Genomic DNA, 17,834 nt, shown 5'->3' with positions numbered 1-17,834 from the left:
GTCTGCAAATGGCTGAAAAGTGTTGCAAGTGTTGATATTGAGACTACAAATAAACTTTACTAAGCAGGTGAATTCACAAACACAGAACCTGCAAGTATTAGGATCAACTGTACACAATTTCCCCTGAGCCTTCATGACTGCACATGAGCCAGCAGAGGTCCACCGCGTCCCCTTAACCTGCTCTGGCGCCTGGGAGAATCTCAGCATGCACTCTCAGCTTAAGCCGCACACTCCGACCAGTCTCTGGGACAAGGGGCCACTGGGCTCTGCAGGCTCGGGCCCTGCCTACCTCCGCCCGGGCAGGCTGCTCTCTGTCTGGCTGTTCCCGCCAACTTGCTGCATCTTGGACCTCTCGATGTGCTCCACGTAGGTCTGTATCATCTGCGGGGAAGGACACCTCTGTGTGAGTGATGCCTGCTGACCAAGGCCTCTCTGCCTCCCCTCTAACCTGTGATGTTCTCGACTTGCTGGGCTCTGATGGAAATGACAGAGCTCAGAAAAATGGAGTCTGACCAGCCCGAGCTTTCAGGCTTGACAGGAGAACACCAGGGAAAGAAAGGCCAAGGAGGCAAGCCAAGGTCAGCGGCCGCCATGTGTCTGGCTGCAGCCACTTCCTCATGGTTTCACTTCGACTGTGGCCTGTGTGGGCTGGAGGCTCATGTTGGTCATGGCCGGGCACCTACCTCTGTGTGTCGTTGGTGCAAAGCGTTGTACTCCTTCTTCATTTCTGACTCACGCTCCTCCAACCGGCAAACTGGAAAACACAACAGCTGTTTGTCAACCGTGCAACACAATTCTCACAGCTCCATACTGCTCTGGACTCACTGAACGGTGGGCAGAGGGTTCCAGGACAAGGCAATGCCTGGTGCAGGCTGCTGCAGCACCTGAAGCTTAGAGACCGTTAGCAGGACAGAATCCGCTGGGGACACCAGAAGGCAGATTCTGACTAGGGCTGGGGTGTGTATTGTACATATGCTGTGTTACTTGAGGCTATTTAATTCTGCTCCAAAAAGATACAGGACAGTAACATTCACAAACCGTGTTACTATCTAAGCTTAAATTAGCTAGCAGCTTCCCAGATGCAGGCAAAACTCACAGGATGTGTCAAGTATAGACCAGAAGTGAGCAAGTGGCTTGTGGAAAGAGGCAGAATTCATAAGTGAGTAACCTCTGAGATGTGTTAAAGAGCAAAAGAACATCTGAGACACATGACAGACGCACGTGTCCCTTACGCGTATGTACCAAGGACTAGAAAAACCAAATCATGATTATACCACCTTCAGGCTGGCAGCTGTGTCCCCCGTAAAGTGGCAGCCCCTAGGACATGCAGGACTGTCCCCTCTGGTCTGCATGTGTTCTGCTGCCTGACTGCTCCAAGGCTCACTGGGAGCTACAGCTGCAGCTGGTGACCACACCCCTGTATCTCACCAACAGGGCAAACGTGCCACTGGACTCAAACACCTGTCTGAGATCCTGTGTTCAAACTTCAGCTCTGTCCTGTAGTCCCACCAGAGGGAACAGCTGGTGTGCAGAGTCAGGGACATGACACATGATAGTCATAGGCGCAGGATTCATGTGGCAGTCCTTCCAGCACCTGCCCAGTCCTCAGTGTGTGAGCCTGTCCACCTGCCCCACTTCCCGGTGCCTGCTGTAAACTGACTGAACACTACTCAACACCTCATTTGGTCCATATACTCTCCTGTTCCATGATTCCTGGTGTAGCTTTCTAGTGGTGTCCTTGGAGGCTACACTGTCAAGGTCATTTCCCACCTAATAGGTGGGGACTCAGAGTCTGCATTTCTAATATTCCAGGTGAGTATTAAAAATTCACACTTTAAAAAAAAAAATAAAAAAATTTCACACTTTTGATGAGCAACAGCAGTATTTGCACAAAGTGGAATAACAGCTTAGTCATCCCTGGAAAAGCTTAAAGTGCCTACAGACTCCAACACACAACACACATAGAATTGGCTGCCAGAGGAAGACCCCTGGCCTCTGCTCCAGCCTTGGGAGGGGCTGCCTGTCTGTGCTCGAGTCCCTGGAGAGGACTTAGGTGTCAGAGCCCCAGGACCTCTCCTAACCTCTCTGCTGGGGCAGGTGTGTAGGTGACTGCCCGGCTGAAGGAACCGAGACTTGTCCTCTCTCCTCTGGCCCTCACTTGTGGTGTTGACCAAATAAGTAACTTCAACCTGTAATTTGGAGCTTACGTATTTTCCTTCTAAGAACAGCTTAAAAGCTTTCACATATGAAAAGTATTCTAAGCAAAGGGAATATTAAGGGTAATTATAGAAAGGGTTTATCTATGCATGCCTAAACTGGGTCTTTTGGTTTGCTTCCAGTTTGCAAATACAAGTGTTTGTAGCCAACAGCCTGCTGGTTGTCCAGAACTTGCCGACACACCACGGGCTACTGGCTTTCAAGTCTTGGTTTGGGAAAGGGATAGACCCAACACATCCAACCAGTTTTCTTCCTGATTTTATCTGAAATTTTCAGAGAAATGAAAGCTCCTGCCATCCCAGGGAACTAGATAAAGCAGCAAAAACAAAGGCTTCTGAAAACTAAAAGAACAGTTCTTATCACAAAAACAACCATAAACCCTTTCTTTGCCTCTCCTTGCAAGCAGCAGGGTGTTCCTAGGAACAGGCACCTTGGTCAGCTGCACACCCGTCCCAGGAACTGCACCATCAGGCCCAGCCCAACTTTCAGGTCACAAAGCAGCAATCTTTCCTCAGTGGTGTACAGACAAGAGCCTCACAGAGCCGGTAGGCAGCTGGGGAGATTTGTCCCAAAGGACCACACAAGGATCACAGGTTCTTCACTTGGGGTCAGACTGCAGTATATGCCAAAGTGCTATGTCATCAAAGGGGCCTTATTTATTTTATTTCCACAGAGAATTGGAGTCTGATTACAGAAATTCATAGCACTGTAATGATTGAGGGAATCACAGTGAATAAAATAAGGCTACTATTGGGTTTCCCACTCTTTTTTATCAAAGGCTCTAACATCCTGCCCAGCTGGGGTAGGTCTGAAAACAACAAACAATGCGATTTCAAGCTCATGCTGGCTACTTACTCTGATCTGCATAGTTTTTGGCCTTCAGTTCCAGCTGGCGAGTCTGAAACTCATAGTGTTCCACCTGGATTTGTAGCTCTTTCTTCTCTTGTTCCAAGGCATCTTCAAACTCAATGAATTTCTACACATGGAAGGGAGAGAAAGAGCAGGTATCATGAATGTGGATGGTCAGATGACAGCAGCTCCTTACAGAAGGGCTCAGGCTTCAAGGACAAAAGTGAAAGTCCAGGCTCAGAGCCAGAATGCAGGGCTTCCCTTCATGTCACATTACCTGTCAGCCTCTCCAGGCAAACCTGGCACAGACCACATGTGATGGCAGGGGCGAGAGGAGTGGGAGAGCGTACCTGGAACTCTTATTAATTTTTGAACAAGGGGTCCTGCATTTCCATTTTTGCACTGGGCCCTACAAATTATGTAGCTGGTCCTTGTGCTAAGTTTCCGAGCAAAATTATCAAACCAAATGAAAAGAAAGCTCTTTGAAAAATAAAAGAAACTCTTGAAAGGTCCTAGAAGGCACTACCTTGACACTGAAAGAGCTTGTGAAGCCAGGCTCTGGTGGGGGAGGGATGGGCACTGGCTGCCACAACAGCCTCTAGGGGGAGCTGGTAACACCTCAATGTTACTGAGCAGGAAAAAAGACTACTGAGAAATTTCATTTGTAGTAAGAGTAAGTTATCAGCTGGCTTAAGACAAAGAGTTTCTCAGAAGATGGCCATAAGAAACTGATCATTGATGTCACATTTGGGGTATCTGGAAATGTCAATTAACTTGTGGTGGCCACGGCTGTATTTCCTACAACTGCACCCATTCCCCTCACCCTGATACCAGGCTCCAGAGACATTTCTTCCTACAGCAGCTACTCAAAGGTCTTTGTGCTGGAAACTCCAGCAGGGTGGGGAGGCTCCTGTCTGAAGGATGACTTACTCTGTGCAGACACTGAGAAGGTGGAAATCCCAGAGGAGGGGCGAGCGGGGGGGAAAACTAGGCTTCAGACAGCAAGTCTGTATTAATAACATCATAACATCACATGCAATTTAAGTAAAATGAAATAAGTGCCCCACAGCAAGGAAAACACACACAAGTGATGGAGCTGTATAAAAAGTAAAAAGAAGTGGTTTTGAATGACTGTAGATATAATCAACATATGTAGAAGGAATAAATGCTCTTAATTGACTGGTAAGAGTATTTTTTAAATTGGGCAATTTTAATTCCTATTACTTAAAAAAATTAAAAGAATGGCATAAACAACATATGCTTTTGTAGAAAAAAATCAGATGAGAGTGTTAAGTAAAAAGGAGAATGTTTTTTAAAAACTTTAAAAAATTCTAGCACCCATAGTCAGTTATAATTGGGTGATGTTCTTGCAGGTTTGTGTGAGTACATGAGTGCGGATGTGCGATCATTTTGCACAGTCTTTTGTGACCTGATTTAGTCACTCCTTTACACTGGGGCATCTTTCTACATCAAGAAACACATTCCGCCACTTCCATTTTTAATAGGTGTGTGTCCCGCTGTGAGTATGTGTGTGTGGAGCATAGTTCACTCAATTCATTGCCTACTGTTCTTTAAATTGTCTATTATTATGGTTACTTGTTGTGTATCTGCCCAATGGCTTCCTACTATCTAAGGCTGTGGTTGCACACTGCTGACGACTCTTCAGGTGGTACCCCAACTCACACGCCGCAAAGGTGGTGTGGTCCCCTTTCCCAGAGCTATCGCCCTCTCTCCATACAGCTTAAACATCGCTGCCAATGCAACAGTTGGGAAAAAAGGCCTAGCACAGCTGTCTTAAGTTTCAGTCCTTGATTACTAGTAATAGTGAACATTTTTTCATATATTTATTGGTCATATACAGTAAGTTTTCACATAACGTCATCAATAGGTTCTGTGACTTTAAGTGAAATAACATATAACGAAGCCATTTTACCACAGGCTAACTGCTATAAACAAGAGTTAAGTTCCTGCAGAGTATCATCAATGTTGTAACAAAACGACTTTGAACAAAAGGATGTTATTTGAGGACCTGATGTGTACTTCTTTTGCAAACAGCTCATTATGTCCTGTATCCAATTTCCTACCATATGTCCGTATTTTTCTTAATGATTTATAAGGACCTTTATTATACCTATTCACGAATTTGTCAGTCTTATACGCTGCAAGTACTTTTGTACCATTTACTTAGTTAACAAATTACTCTTTGCTCATTGCTTTGAATGCCACCTTTATCATACGCTAAACTCAAATATGTATTTCATCTATTTTTGACCCAGCACCAAAGGCTTGTATGTTACGGCATCTTTTAACAGCTGATATATATTCACTCTCTTAAGTCTCCTTTTCAACATTTCCTTGGTTATTCCCACTGGTTTATCCTTCTAGATTAACTTGAGAATCACCCTGAACCACTTACATAATTATTTTTTTGAATAAGCATTTCGCCTGTCAGAAGGCACTCAGTTCTCTGGCCCTCAGGAAGGGGTCACTGCTTTTGAGCAGTGCTTAGAGCCAGACGTGGGAGCAGGTGAAAGCTCACCGAGCCAGCGAGGACCTGGCTGGTGGGGCAGCTGGTGCTGGAAGATGGAAAATTCTTTCTTTAAACTGATCACTGTCCTACCTCTGAGCTACACCACTGAGGTTTATATGAAGAAAAGGGTTCTGTGGTGCTAGTGCCATTTCACTAGAATTCTCCCCATCTCTATTTCATCATATTACCTGTGTTTCATATTTGAGAGTCAGCTAAAAAGATTTTCAAACTAAAGACAACGTAAGAAAACCCACCCCCAGATTCTTAAGGTCAGGCTTTCCTAAATCTATCCTGATAGGTTATCGTTAAAAATCCAACATAGGCGACAGTGCCAAAAAGCCTTATCATGCCATAAAACAACCCACATGCCTATATTTCTGATGAAGTTGGCCCAAACCAGGTCACATGCAGAAACCCTCTGACTATGGTATTTTAAGGCCTTTCAGCCTCAGGAAATATGGAGACATTAACCTTGAGAGGAAACATCTATGTAAGCTGTGTACACAGATGGCCTCAAGGCTAAAGGCAAAAGACACAGTAGGGGCAGGGAAATGGATTCCACTGTGGGTGGGTTGACACAGAATATTTGTAGTTCCCTGGCCACGCCGAATCCTGGTGCCAAAGAGAAGGGCCCACGGGGCGGGAAATGCTCAGTCCTTAGTAACCGACATCATGTCCATCCTCTAGGCACTACCAGCTGACAAGGGGTGTGAGTGCTCCTAGGAACAACTCCCCAGATGAACAAAAAGTCCCAAGAAACCCACAGGGACTAGCAGCAGATTCAAGAGGAGCCCGGCCTTGGCCAGCCTCGCCCCCCTGCCCGCTCCAAGGGCGCCGAGCGGGGTGAGAACCTGCTGCCCAGTGTGCCCACCCTTCCCAGTCTCAGAGGCCAGCATCTTCCCAGACAGCTCATGAGGAGGGACCCTCAGGGCTCGGAGTTTAAGGAAATGTCACAAACACAATACGGTGCTCTACGGCGTAAAAGAAATCCTCCTCTTTCTTTGCCCTCTTGAAAGAATTATTTCAATGTCATTATGATAGTTTCAGTTAACAAAAAGGCAAACTAGCCACTTAACTGTAATGGAACACGTGATCCAATCTTCATCACATACTATAAGGAATAGCTAATGTGAAGGGGCAGTGCCTGGTTAAATAAGTAAAGACGGGAAAAAAGTTGCAAATTGAAGTTCTCTTCCGACTCAAGGGAGGGTAGCTGCGGCAGTGGGGAGAGGCATCAGTAGGAACTTTTAAACTGGGTTAAAGTCAGAAAAAATTCAATAAATGTTTTCAAAGATCATTTACTTTAGATTTAAAAGAATCAAGAATTTTCAGCAGTGGGGGACAGGGTAGAGACTAAGTTAAGTCTACAAAGAAAGTCTTCTGCAAGAAAACTAAAAAATTTTCAAGTAGAATCTGACTCCAACAAAATATGAATGGAACTGACAATAAGAAGAACTTAACTCTCAGCATTTGGGCTGAGTGGGTCTGCTCAGTGCCTACTGGATTATAAAAAGTATGTCTTGTATCTGAGATACTCTGCAGAGTAGTATCTCAGTCCTCCAGAAGGCATGACTAGAGCAAAGTGAAAACATCTTACAAGTGTTAATTACACACACTACGCATTTGAGTTTATTTGCAATTGTCATCTGTCTAACCAAGTCTAATCAAAATGTCATGTAGCAAAAAAACAGCAGCAGTCATGTAGCACATGAAACCCCATGGATGTTTAAGGCGACTCTGAGAAGCCTTTGGTACCCTAAGAAAGCAATGACAGCAATTATACAATCGGAAACGGACCAGCATGGCTTATCCTTAACTGTAGATATGAAATACTGTACCTAATTCCCACTTCTAAAGACCAATATACCACAGGAGTCCCTTTTTAGATTTGTTTCCAAGCTGTACTCCCCCCCATTAATAAAGTGCTCTGTTTTAAAATGAAATTCAACTTTGGTTTTCAGAATTTGCTTTTTGGTGAATTTCAAGATACAAACTGAAATAACCTGAGTGTGGGCTCTTCCAAAATCTAGGAATCAAAGGAAGCTTTTCTCCACATTCCATGGAATGAGAGCATTCTTCCCATTTTATCTATAAAAGCAAAGTTAAGACGCTCACTTTTCATGTCAAATATAAAATTAAGACAGCAGAAGCCAGCATGCCCAATTCCCACAATACAAGAGAGATTACTAGGTAAACATTCTCACAGAATGTAATCTCTAGAGTTTTGGTAACTTTCATAACTCAAGGTTATTTTAATAGCAGAGTAAATTAACCTACTACATTTAATTCTTCCCCCTCAGATGTCCCTTAGGCCAGGGTCACACACAGGCAATAATTCAACTATGGCTGGTTAGAAAGGAACACAAAAGGAATCAAAGACCTTGTCTTTTGAATTACTGATCATGTAATTCCTCCCTGGGGGTGAGGGTGTACAGTGAACTTCCCGAAGGAAAATGCTGTTTTTGGTGTTTTATGTTAGGAAAGGCAGAGTGGCAAACACTTGGGATGCTGGGTGCAGGCTTCTGTGCCTGGAAGAGATGCCCTTCTCCTGATGGCCAATTCCTGGTACTGCTGGTGACTTCCTGACACATGTCTGAGAAACCAAGCCACTGTGCGGAAATCCAAGAATCAGGTTGGATTTATAAAAAAAGCAAAGGTTCCTCACATTTATGTTACAGGCACTGCTGGTTCACCATCTGCCTAAAAAGAATCCCAACAAATGGCATGGTTGAAGTCACTAATTTTCAAGAATTGGTAACAGTCAGAAAAAATACATATGTGTGAGTGTATATTTGTTATATATTTGTTTATGTATTATACATTAAATGCTAACATATACTTTATATAGTAAATATATTATATAGTGGAACCTCAGTTCTCAAACTTAATTCGTCCCAGAAGTCTGTTTGAGAAGCAATTTGTTCAAAAACTGAATCATTTTTTCCCATAAGAAATAATGTAAATTGAATTAGTTTGTTCCAGACCAAGTGATTCCCCGTTTTAACCTTTCTTATATATAGTACATGTCTAATGTACTGTTTAATCTACAAACACTTCTTTTCTTAAATTTACCAAACCAGCTGGGCCGGGCGTGGCTCAGCAGTTGAGCATGGACCTAGGACCCAGGAGATCACGGTTCGATTCCCGGTCAGGGCACATGCCCGGGCTGCAGGCTCGATCCACAGTCAGGGGTGTGCAGGAGGCAGCTGATCAATGACTCTCTCATCACTGATGTTTCTCTCTCTCTCTCTCTCTCTCTCTCTCTCTCTCCCTCCCTCCCTCCCTCTCCCCCTGAAATCAATAAAGATATATTAAATAAATAAATAAAAATTATCGAACCACCCCCCACTAGCCTTAAATGAATCACTTTCAGCATTCGTTCTAGGGGTGTCCTTCAGGTCAGTATCAGCATCGTCATTTTTTCACATATCATTGCTTTTCATTTATCCAAATCAACAACAGTTTTTCTACCTCTTCAATTGCCTGTGATTACTGTTTCTTTCACACTCTTAGCAACATTAACACTCTCGATGGCCTCTTTATGTTTTACAATTGTGTTAATCATCCATTTTGCCAGCCACAAAAGCAAAACAAACAAACAAACAAACAAACAATTCACAGCACAATTTCCTGAGATGTTAACAATCTGAGGTTTAGTGGTAAACTGACTCCCATTCTCTCCTTTGTGGCCTGAGAGACGATTTTTGGTCGTGCTGACACATCAGCATGAAAGGGTTAGCAGGTCAAGAACCTGTTTTGTTCAACAACTGAGACATGTTTTCCATGAATTTGGTCGAGAACTGAACTGTTCTAGATGGGAGACGTTGCAGAACCAAGGTTTGACTGTATATATTATGTTTGGTGCCTGGGGAAATAAAAAGGAAGATAAAACCAGAACTCTAAATGTCCCATCCTGGAAAAAATTTCCCCTAGGAGAAATTATTCTCAAGTGTATTTTCTGTAGCAACCTTAGTAGTTTACACTGGCTTCTTAAACTTCCTAAGTCACCCAGCTTCTGCAGACAAAGGCTCTTGTTCAGACCTGAACACTGTAAACTTGAGACAGGCCCACAGCCACAAGTACAAGCAAGCACCCAGGGGCTTTTGCCCTGGTCTGGGTATTTGTTTCCTGGGAAGAGGGAAGTGGTAAGAAGGTGGGTGTGGGTAAGGTCAGGGAACAGGAGTCCAAGATAAAGCAGAGTAGAAGGAAGAGCACTCAGAGAGCATGGAAAACAAGAGATCTGGGGAGGTGCACCCAGGAAACTTTAATGAGTGGCATCCCTTTGAATTTGTTGCTGTTGATAATCAGAATCTAAACTTCCTGACCCCTGTCTCCCTGTCCCACTTAACTTGGCATTTCCCAAATCATTTGCCCATAGATGTGGTCAAAAAAAGTAACTGATTAAAGACTGTGGACTCTCAGTGTCTTTGCAAATATTCCATTTCCTTGGGGTGAGACTTTTCCACCTTGGTAATGGGGATGCTTGAGTAGGGCGCTCTGGACCCGTGGCAGGCCACCAACTGATTTGAGCCTCTCCAGAACAAGTTACTGCGGGAGTGCCGCGGGGTACGGAACTGAAATGCAGGAGGTCATGGCGCACTGGAGCTGCTACTCCGACAGGAGGATGGCTAAGCACCCACACAAGGTGCTACTGCTTAGCACCAAAGAATTAGTGAAAGGCTAACACTAGCAACTACCTGGAGGAATCTCAGAATCATTCTGCTGACTGAAAGAAGCCAGACCAAAAACAAAGGATACACTGCACAATTCCCTTCAGATAAAGTTCTAAAAAATGCAAATTCATCTACAGTGACAGAAAGCAGGCTGGAGGTTACTAGGGGACAGGGGAAGCAGGGAGAGAGATTCCTGAGGGGCAGGAGGAAACTTTGGGGATGATGGTCATTATCTTGTGGGGAAGGTTTTTGGGTGTTGATGTGTCAAAACTCACCAAATTGCATGCTTCAAATACATACAGTTTAGTGCACTGACCTTAATAAAGTTGTTTCCAAGGAAGGAAGGAAGGAAAAAAGAAAAGGAAGCCACAGGTCAAAGATTTAATTCTGTATCATAAGCAGTGGACAATTTCTAGGTGCTGGGATTTCCCACCAGACCTCTTCTCAGCCTCTGGAGAATTTCATCACCTCTGTCCTCTGCTGGTGTCCAAACAGCTGGCACTTTTTTTTTTTTTTTTGGTTCATCTCACATATTTTCTTCTGTCTGGTCTCCTGCATCAAAACCCACTGCTTTGGGGTTTCCCCTCTTTCTGTAACATGTTCACTGAAACAAAAACCCACCTTTTTAGCATCTTCCTTCCTTTCTTTCTTTTTTTTAATATGTTTTTATTGATACTTAGGAACAGGAGGGGAGACAGAGAGATAAAAACATTGATGAGAGAAATACTGATTGGCTGCCTCCTGCACACCCCTGCTGGGGATCAAGCCTGCAACCCGGGCATGTGCCCTGACCAGGAATCCAACTGTGACCTCCTGGTGCAGGGGCTGCTGCTCAACCACTGAGCCACACCAGCCAGGTACACCTTCCTTTCTTGCCTAAAGCTGAGTAACAGAAACGTTTACTGCCTGCCCTCACAGAAAAGTGATGAAGCGAGGCTGTGTTCAGCTGCGGTGCTCAGTGTGACGGTCCCAATCATAGGTGGCTAGTTACATTTACACTATTTAAAATGAAATAAAAATAAAAACTCGCTTCATTAGTTGCATGAGCCACATCTGAAGTGTCAACGGTCCTGTGTGGCCATAGGCTCCTGAACTGGACAGCACAAAATGGAAATTTCATTATCACAGAAAATTGTGTTGGACAGACGGCTGCTTCACACTCAAACCACAGAAAAAGTCCTTGACCTTCAGAACTAGACAGACAACAGTGTAGTGTGCACAGAGATAGGGGAAAGCTGCTTCCCCCTCATGGGCACACACACAGATGACTAGCATCTGTTTGGGGTATGTGATCAGGGAGAAAAGAACCAGAAGGGCACTGCCCCCTTGGTGAAGCGTGAAGCAGGTGTGGGGAAGCTGGGGTGCAAGGCACAGTGTGGGGCCTGCTCCCTGGGTTGGGGCAGTGTGGAAGGTCTGGGGTGGGGGGACCGTTCACTCTCAACAAGCACTTGCTCATTTAAGCAGCCAGCATCTGAATGTGCTCCATGCCGTCTCTGTGCCAGATGTGCACAGGAACCAGCCAGTGGCCTAGGCAGTGGGAACAGCATGCAGAGGGGGTGAAAGGGAGCATAAAAGTAGGGGGCAGGGCATAGGGAGCAGAGGGAGGAGGGGTGAGACCAGGCCCCAAGGGGGTTCGAGCAGAAGGGGTCCCCTCCTGGAAAAGTCCCTTTGTCTACTCAAAGTAGTCCCTGTCTCTACCTTTCACTCCACATACCATGCCCCCACTATCTGAATGTATGGAAGCATCCCCCCAACACCTTCGCACCCGAGTGCCTGCCCTGGGACAGCAGGGACCTAAATCCTCAGAGCCTGCAGCCAAGCCTGGCACTCAGCGTTTTTGTTGAATGAGTAAATGAACCGGCGAGAGGAGGTGTGATCTGCTTCTGAAGGAGTTCACTCTGGCTAGAGAAGGGTTGGGAGAGGGGAGGGACAGGCTGGGGAGACCAATGTGATAGTGGCAACTGGAACCAGGACGGTAGCAACGGAGATTAAAAAAAGAAGGCATATTAAAACAAAAACTGGGCCAAAAGAATGCTGGAACTTAGCTACTGGATATGGGAGGTGATAAGGATGACCCCAGGGCCCTGATGTTAACAGAGCACAGGAAACAGATGCCTGGAAAATCACTCTGTCTCCCTGATGGAGCTCCTGGTTTGGTCTCTTGCAGTTAACTATCTTTTCATGCATTTATGGGTCATCCTCCCACCCTCACAATAAATGTAACTTGAGGAAAGGGACCCTGCCTCACACTTTTGTGTCCCCTCTCCAACACCCATCTTGCATACAGTAAGGATTGAACAGATTCTGATACAAGCTTGACATCACTTCTGGAAAGCGACACTGAAGGGCATCCTACAAAATAACTGGCCTGTGATGTCACAATCATCAAGGTCGGGGAAAAGCAGAAAGTGAGGGTCTGATCCAGAACAGAGGAGACCACAGGAACATTCGAGACCCCTAAGGCCTTAGCAAAGTGAGAGGGAGCAATGGAGAAAGAGTATGTGGGGAGAAGTTCACATTTGGGAATCTCGGTTAAAAGTATGATTTTTGTAACCTTTCTATAAATTGTTCCAAAATGAAGTTTTTTAAAAACTTAAAAAACAAACAAAAAACCAGATATTAAATTTAATTTAGAAATCCCAGTTTTGGAAGAACTTGTATCAGTCTTTGACCTCTCCATCTAACTGCTACCAGAAGATTCCTGCCATTGCAGGAAAGGGCCCAGCAGCAGGGCTACAGGCTAGAGGCCTCCATACCAAAGCAGGCATCTTCCCCACTGTTCACCCTGGAAAGTGCCTCTCTGCTCTTCTATGCCTGTTTCCCCCACCATTTTTGGAGGGAGGTTTTGGTGTACTCCTGGTGACCCTGGTATAGCTACGATGGGCCAACATTTGGAGGCAACTAGGAATGGCAGCTCAGGCCACCAAATCTCAATGGCTTCATCTAAAACAAACACACAATTGCCCTAGCTGGCTTAGCTTAGTGGTTAGAGCACTGGCCCACAGACTGAAAGGTCCCAGGTTCAATTCTGGCCAAGGGCAAGTACCTCTGTTGCAGGCTCAATCCCCAGCCCTGGTTGGCGAGAGGTAGGCCAATCCATGTGTCTCTCTCACATCAATATTTCCCCCCCCTTCCCCCCCGCCTTACACTCTCTCTGAAAAGCAATGGAAAAAATATCCTCGGGTGAGGATTTAAAAAAAACAAAACAATAAAACACACAATTTTTAAAACTTGCTCTTAATATTACAACATGGCAGAAGAGGAAATCACATATCTTGTCCAAGGAGTGGTGAATTTACTACTTGTAATATGGGAAACAAGAAGAAAAACTTCTGATTCAAAGTATTAATTCACTTATGAAAAAAAGGCAAAATGATCATTTCTATAGAGTAGGATTATGGTGCCCATCCCCTGCCCTCCAGCTCAATTCTATCCAAATGCTCTTCTATGAAATGGATTACTTTTATATAACTAGAAAACAGTTCTGGGTCAACCCTTCCTCCAGGTGGGTGATTTTCTTGCACAGCACCAAATGCCATAGAATCAGTGACAACATCCACTTGGGTTGCTTGTGATGAGCTGGGGGGTGTCGCTAGTAGTTTCTTCAGGGCAAAGAAGATTTTAAGGCAAATGATGGCTAGTAAAGTCACACCTGTCTCTCAAACATTATTTTTCCTCCCATAAGCTAAGTGCTTGATCACTGCAAAAAAAAAAAAAGGGGGGGGGGGCCTGGCCAGTTTGACTCAGTGGCTAGAGAGTCAGCCTGTGGACTGAAGGGTCATGGGTTCAATTCCTGCCAAGGGCATGTACCTCGGTTGCAGGCTCAATCCCTGGCCCAGGTCAGGGCTCATGCGGGAGGCAACCAGTCGATGTGTCTCTCTCACATCGATGTTTCTCTCTCTCTCTCTTCCACTCTCCCTGGAAAGCAATGGAAAAAATATCCTCGGGTGAGGATTAAAAAAAGGGGGGGCTCTTTGCTGCCGGGGGAAACATAGCACATGACTCCCATCTCCGGTTACTACCGAAGGGCATCTATTAGTTCTCCGGCTATCCCAGTCAATTGCCCATTTCCAACCTTCTTTTCTAATGGGAAAGAATTTGGTGGATTTTAAAAACTTTCAGCATTTTTTAGGCCTCTGTAGAAATTGCAGAAGCCAGCAATAGGTCCAATTAGCTCTGCAAGCTTGAGTGGGATTCCCTGGTCTCAATGACAAGGGCAAAACCTGCTCAAGGAGAGACTAAGATGTCCAGTGCTTTCCAACCAAAACTGCCCTGCAAAACCGTGAAGGATCTGCTCCCTCACTCCGCTACATCTGCCTTGAAGCAGACCCCAGAAAAACAAGAGCCAGTGATAGGACTTGGCTCTTGAGATGAAAGTGACTTGCCACATCTGGCAACCTACTCGCTTTACAGAGGCAGCCACTGCGGCCAGAGAGAGGAAGACTGGTTACCGGCATGCAGCTCCCAAGGGCAGGGCTGGCACTCAAGCCCACGTCTGTGGACTCCAAGGCTCAGGCCCTCTCCCTAGACCCCACCATCTCTAGCTACCATCACTCTCACCAAATGAGCAGTCTAAGGAGCCACCCTAGAACCAGGACATACTTGCAACCTCTTGCTCTGGTTATTACAGGCAAGAAGTAGGAGACAGGGTTGTTTGCTCTGCTTGAGCCTTTAAAAAAAAAAATCTGAACATTCTGTCTGCTCAAAAGGTTGCAGGCAGCTCAGGTTACCCAGCTCTGACTAAGCCTTCTTGAGCAGAGTGGTCGGGATGCAGGAGCTCTGTAACACCAACATGTCTGCAGCCTATGACATGATGTGCCAGCTCTTGAGTTATCAGACACACATCTGTGATCTCAGTTCCTGCCTAGAAAAAGACACTGATCCACAATGCATAGTGCTCTTCCACAAAACTAGAAACTAATGCCTGCTGGGTTTCATAAATGAGCTAGAATGGCAAAATGGTTACAGGATTTGGCTCTTTTCTTTAAACATCACTTGCGGTCTTTCCAAGGGTGGACATCTAATTACAGCCTCGATGCTGGCTAGCCAAGCATTTGCTTTATGGCTCTCTGCTCAGGAAGCTCTGTGCAGCTTCTCCTAATAGCTGGGGCAATGGTGGGTTTTGGCCTCAAAGGCATTCTCATGCAAACCACATGCATACCGCGCCCCCAGCTCTTAGTCCAGGGGAGTGGAGGTGGGAGGCCAGAAGCACACTCACTGGTGGCTGCACTTGAACTGCACAGAGCACAGCAGAGACCTAATCCATGCAGAACTAATTCTTAAGATAGGTTATGATTCTTAGCCTTATAGTTGTCTAACTTGGTTTTCTCCTTTCAGTTCCTTCTCATCCATCATGTTGACCACACAGGTACTGATGAAAGAAAACAAACCTACTTAAAACCTAAGTTAGACATCAAATGGCTGCCAAGAGTGGTTAGAGAAGTGGAGGGCACTGCCTAGCACTAGAGAGGCAGCCATAGCCCCCTGGGTGGGCAAGGGGAGCCCTAGTGCTCCAGTCCTCAGGGGGTGCAGCTCTCTGACCTCTCATAGCAGCATGACAAGAAAGGAAGAGCCCAGGCTAGGAGTCAAGAGACTGGGTCCTGGCCTGGTTTTTCTAGGGCATGTGACCTTGGTCCAGTTCCCCCTCTTCACAGAGCCAGGTCCTTCCCCTGTAAATGCCCAGGACTACTCTGAACTCTAAAATCCTATGAGCTCTTGCATTCCCTTGAGAGTTTTAAATCAGTTTTGGCGGTGCTTGGCACTCCAATCAATAGACACCAGTTTCTTGACAGACACATAAAACCAAAAGCAAAATAAATCACTCTAAGTAGGAATAATATAAGACATTGTTAATTTTTATAAACATGCTTTAAACCGAACTAGGGCATAAACCACTCTGGTTCAAGAAAAAGACAATACTGAAACAATCTTCTACTTCAATGCCAACAATGTGTTCAGCCAAATTAATTGAAAAATTTAACTCATTTAATAAGACACTTCCTATTCATAAATCAAAGAGCATCACTAATACCTAGAATAACAGAATGTCAGGTCTTAGAGATCATCTAGGGCAACTGACTCATTTGACTGATGGAAAATCAAAATGCAGACGAGGCAGGCAACATGGACAAGGTCATAAAGGCAAAACAGGAATGGGAACCCACATTCCACATCTGCTTGGGTCTGCCACATAGTCAGTGCTAACTATTTGATGATGAATGAAGTTTAGTGGTACTGCCTACAATGCACAGTTCCTCTAACTGGTTCACAAACAAGTGATTTCCAGGTTATGGAGATTTCCTAGTACACAAGTATTTCAAAATTCTACTTTTAGCTCCTTAGGAGCCAGATTGGAATTTCTTAGCCTTTTCCACCTAAGCTAACAGTTTTCCCAATTGAGGAAACCACAGGGCAAAGAAATCACCTCTGGAAACCTGGAGTCTTTCACTTGGTGCCAGAGAAACAGTCTAACTGCAGCTTTAGTCAAGTGTTTACACCAATTATCAAACTGACCCAAGTCACAGATCTTCAAAACATTGGATTAGGGACAAGGAAAAGGTCTGCTGACAACAGACCTCTTCTGCTGCAGAACCCTAAGAATCTCAGAAATCCCTTTTCTGGGAGGGTTTAGAATTGCAGCAGCAAGAGGTAGCAACTGGGGTCTAGGAAACTGGTTTGCGAAAAACAAACACAAAAGCAAAAAGAACTGGGAGTCTGGAAAGAGAGGTGGAGATGTAGGCCCGGGCAGACGTTAGGGGCTGGTTAGGCTGCAAGCTCCCCCGGTGAAGCCAGGTGGTTCAGGGCTCCGGGCTCTGAGCTGGGGCAGCAGCCGAGGAGAAAGGGGGAGCCAGGGCTCATCCCCTGCGCCAGGTTAGGGGACCCAGGACTTTGGGGGCCGTGCAGGGAGGGGCCGGGGGGGCAGGGTCCCCGGGCTGGGCGGTGTCCCCGGGCGGGGCCGAGGGCGGGGCGGGGAGTACGCGGTCCACGGGCGGGTCCCCGCGCGGCCGGCCCACGCACCTCCTCAGCCTGCTTGCGCAGCGCCTTCTCGCGCTCGTACTGGGTGAGCAGCTGCTCGTTGTCCTCGCGCAGCAGCTCCAGTTCCACCTCGTGCTCCTGGTTCTCGCTGAGCACCGAGTCCAGGTTCTCCAGCACGTTGACCACGAGCGGCATGAGCTCCTTGACAACCTCCTCATCGTAGCAGTGGATGAGGCGCTCGAACTCGCGGTAGATGGAGCCCGCCAGGCCCGACACCCGCTCCGACATCACCGAGCCGGAGCAGTAGTCATCCTGGTACACCACTACGCCGCCGCCCTCGTCCATCTGGATCTCCATCATTGCGGCCACCGCCGCCGCCAGCGCGGCCCGCTGTCCGCCGGCGCGCCTGCCCTCCCGCCCCGGCTGCCCGTAGTCCGTAGACCGCGGCCCGTCGTCTCCGTCGCAGCCGCTATCGCCGTGGCCTCAGGGCTCAGCCGCCACCGCCGCTGCTGGTGCTGATGCTGCGTCCGTCACTCAGGGGCCGGAAGTGCTGCGGCCCGGAAGTCCCACCCGCCGGGCAGAGGGGGTGG

At 46.3% G+C, this 17,834-nt stretch overlaps 1 protein-coding gene across 18 annotated transcripts in view; it reads right to left on the bottom strand.

Moving 5' to 3' along the window:
- MAPK8IP3 (mitogen-activated protein kinase 8 interacting protein 3) overlaps window positions 1–17,780 on the bottom strand; it is a 49,284-nt gene extending 31,504 nt beyond the window's left edge. For all 18 annotated transcript variants that reach the window (XM_081132362.1, XM_081132365.1, XM_081132357.1 and 15 more), the window contains exons 1-4: window positions 17,287–17,780; window positions 3,073–3,193; window positions 684–754; window positions 290–381 (exon numbers count right to left, since the gene is read on the bottom strand). In XM_081132362.1, the coding sequence (XP_080988488.1) occupies window positions 290–381; window positions 684–754; window positions 3,073–3,193; window positions 17,287–17,604 (602 nt within the window). In that variant the 5' untranslated portion in view covers window positions 17,605–17,780. The remainder of the gene's footprint in view (window positions 1–289; window positions 382–683; window positions 755–3,072; window positions 3,194–17,286) is intronic.
- Between the last annotated feature and the right edge of the window lie 54 nt (window positions 17,781–17,834).

Source organism: Miniopterus schreibersii, assembly GCF_964146895.1.
Source record: "Miniopterus schreibersii genome assembly, chromosome: 3".
NCBI classification, from domain to species: Eukaryota; Metazoa; Chordata; class Mammalia; order Chiroptera; family Miniopteridae; genus Miniopterus; species Miniopterus schreibersii.
Note: the sequence above shows the minus strand (reverse complement) of the source record. Positions and strands in the feature narration are given on the sequence as shown.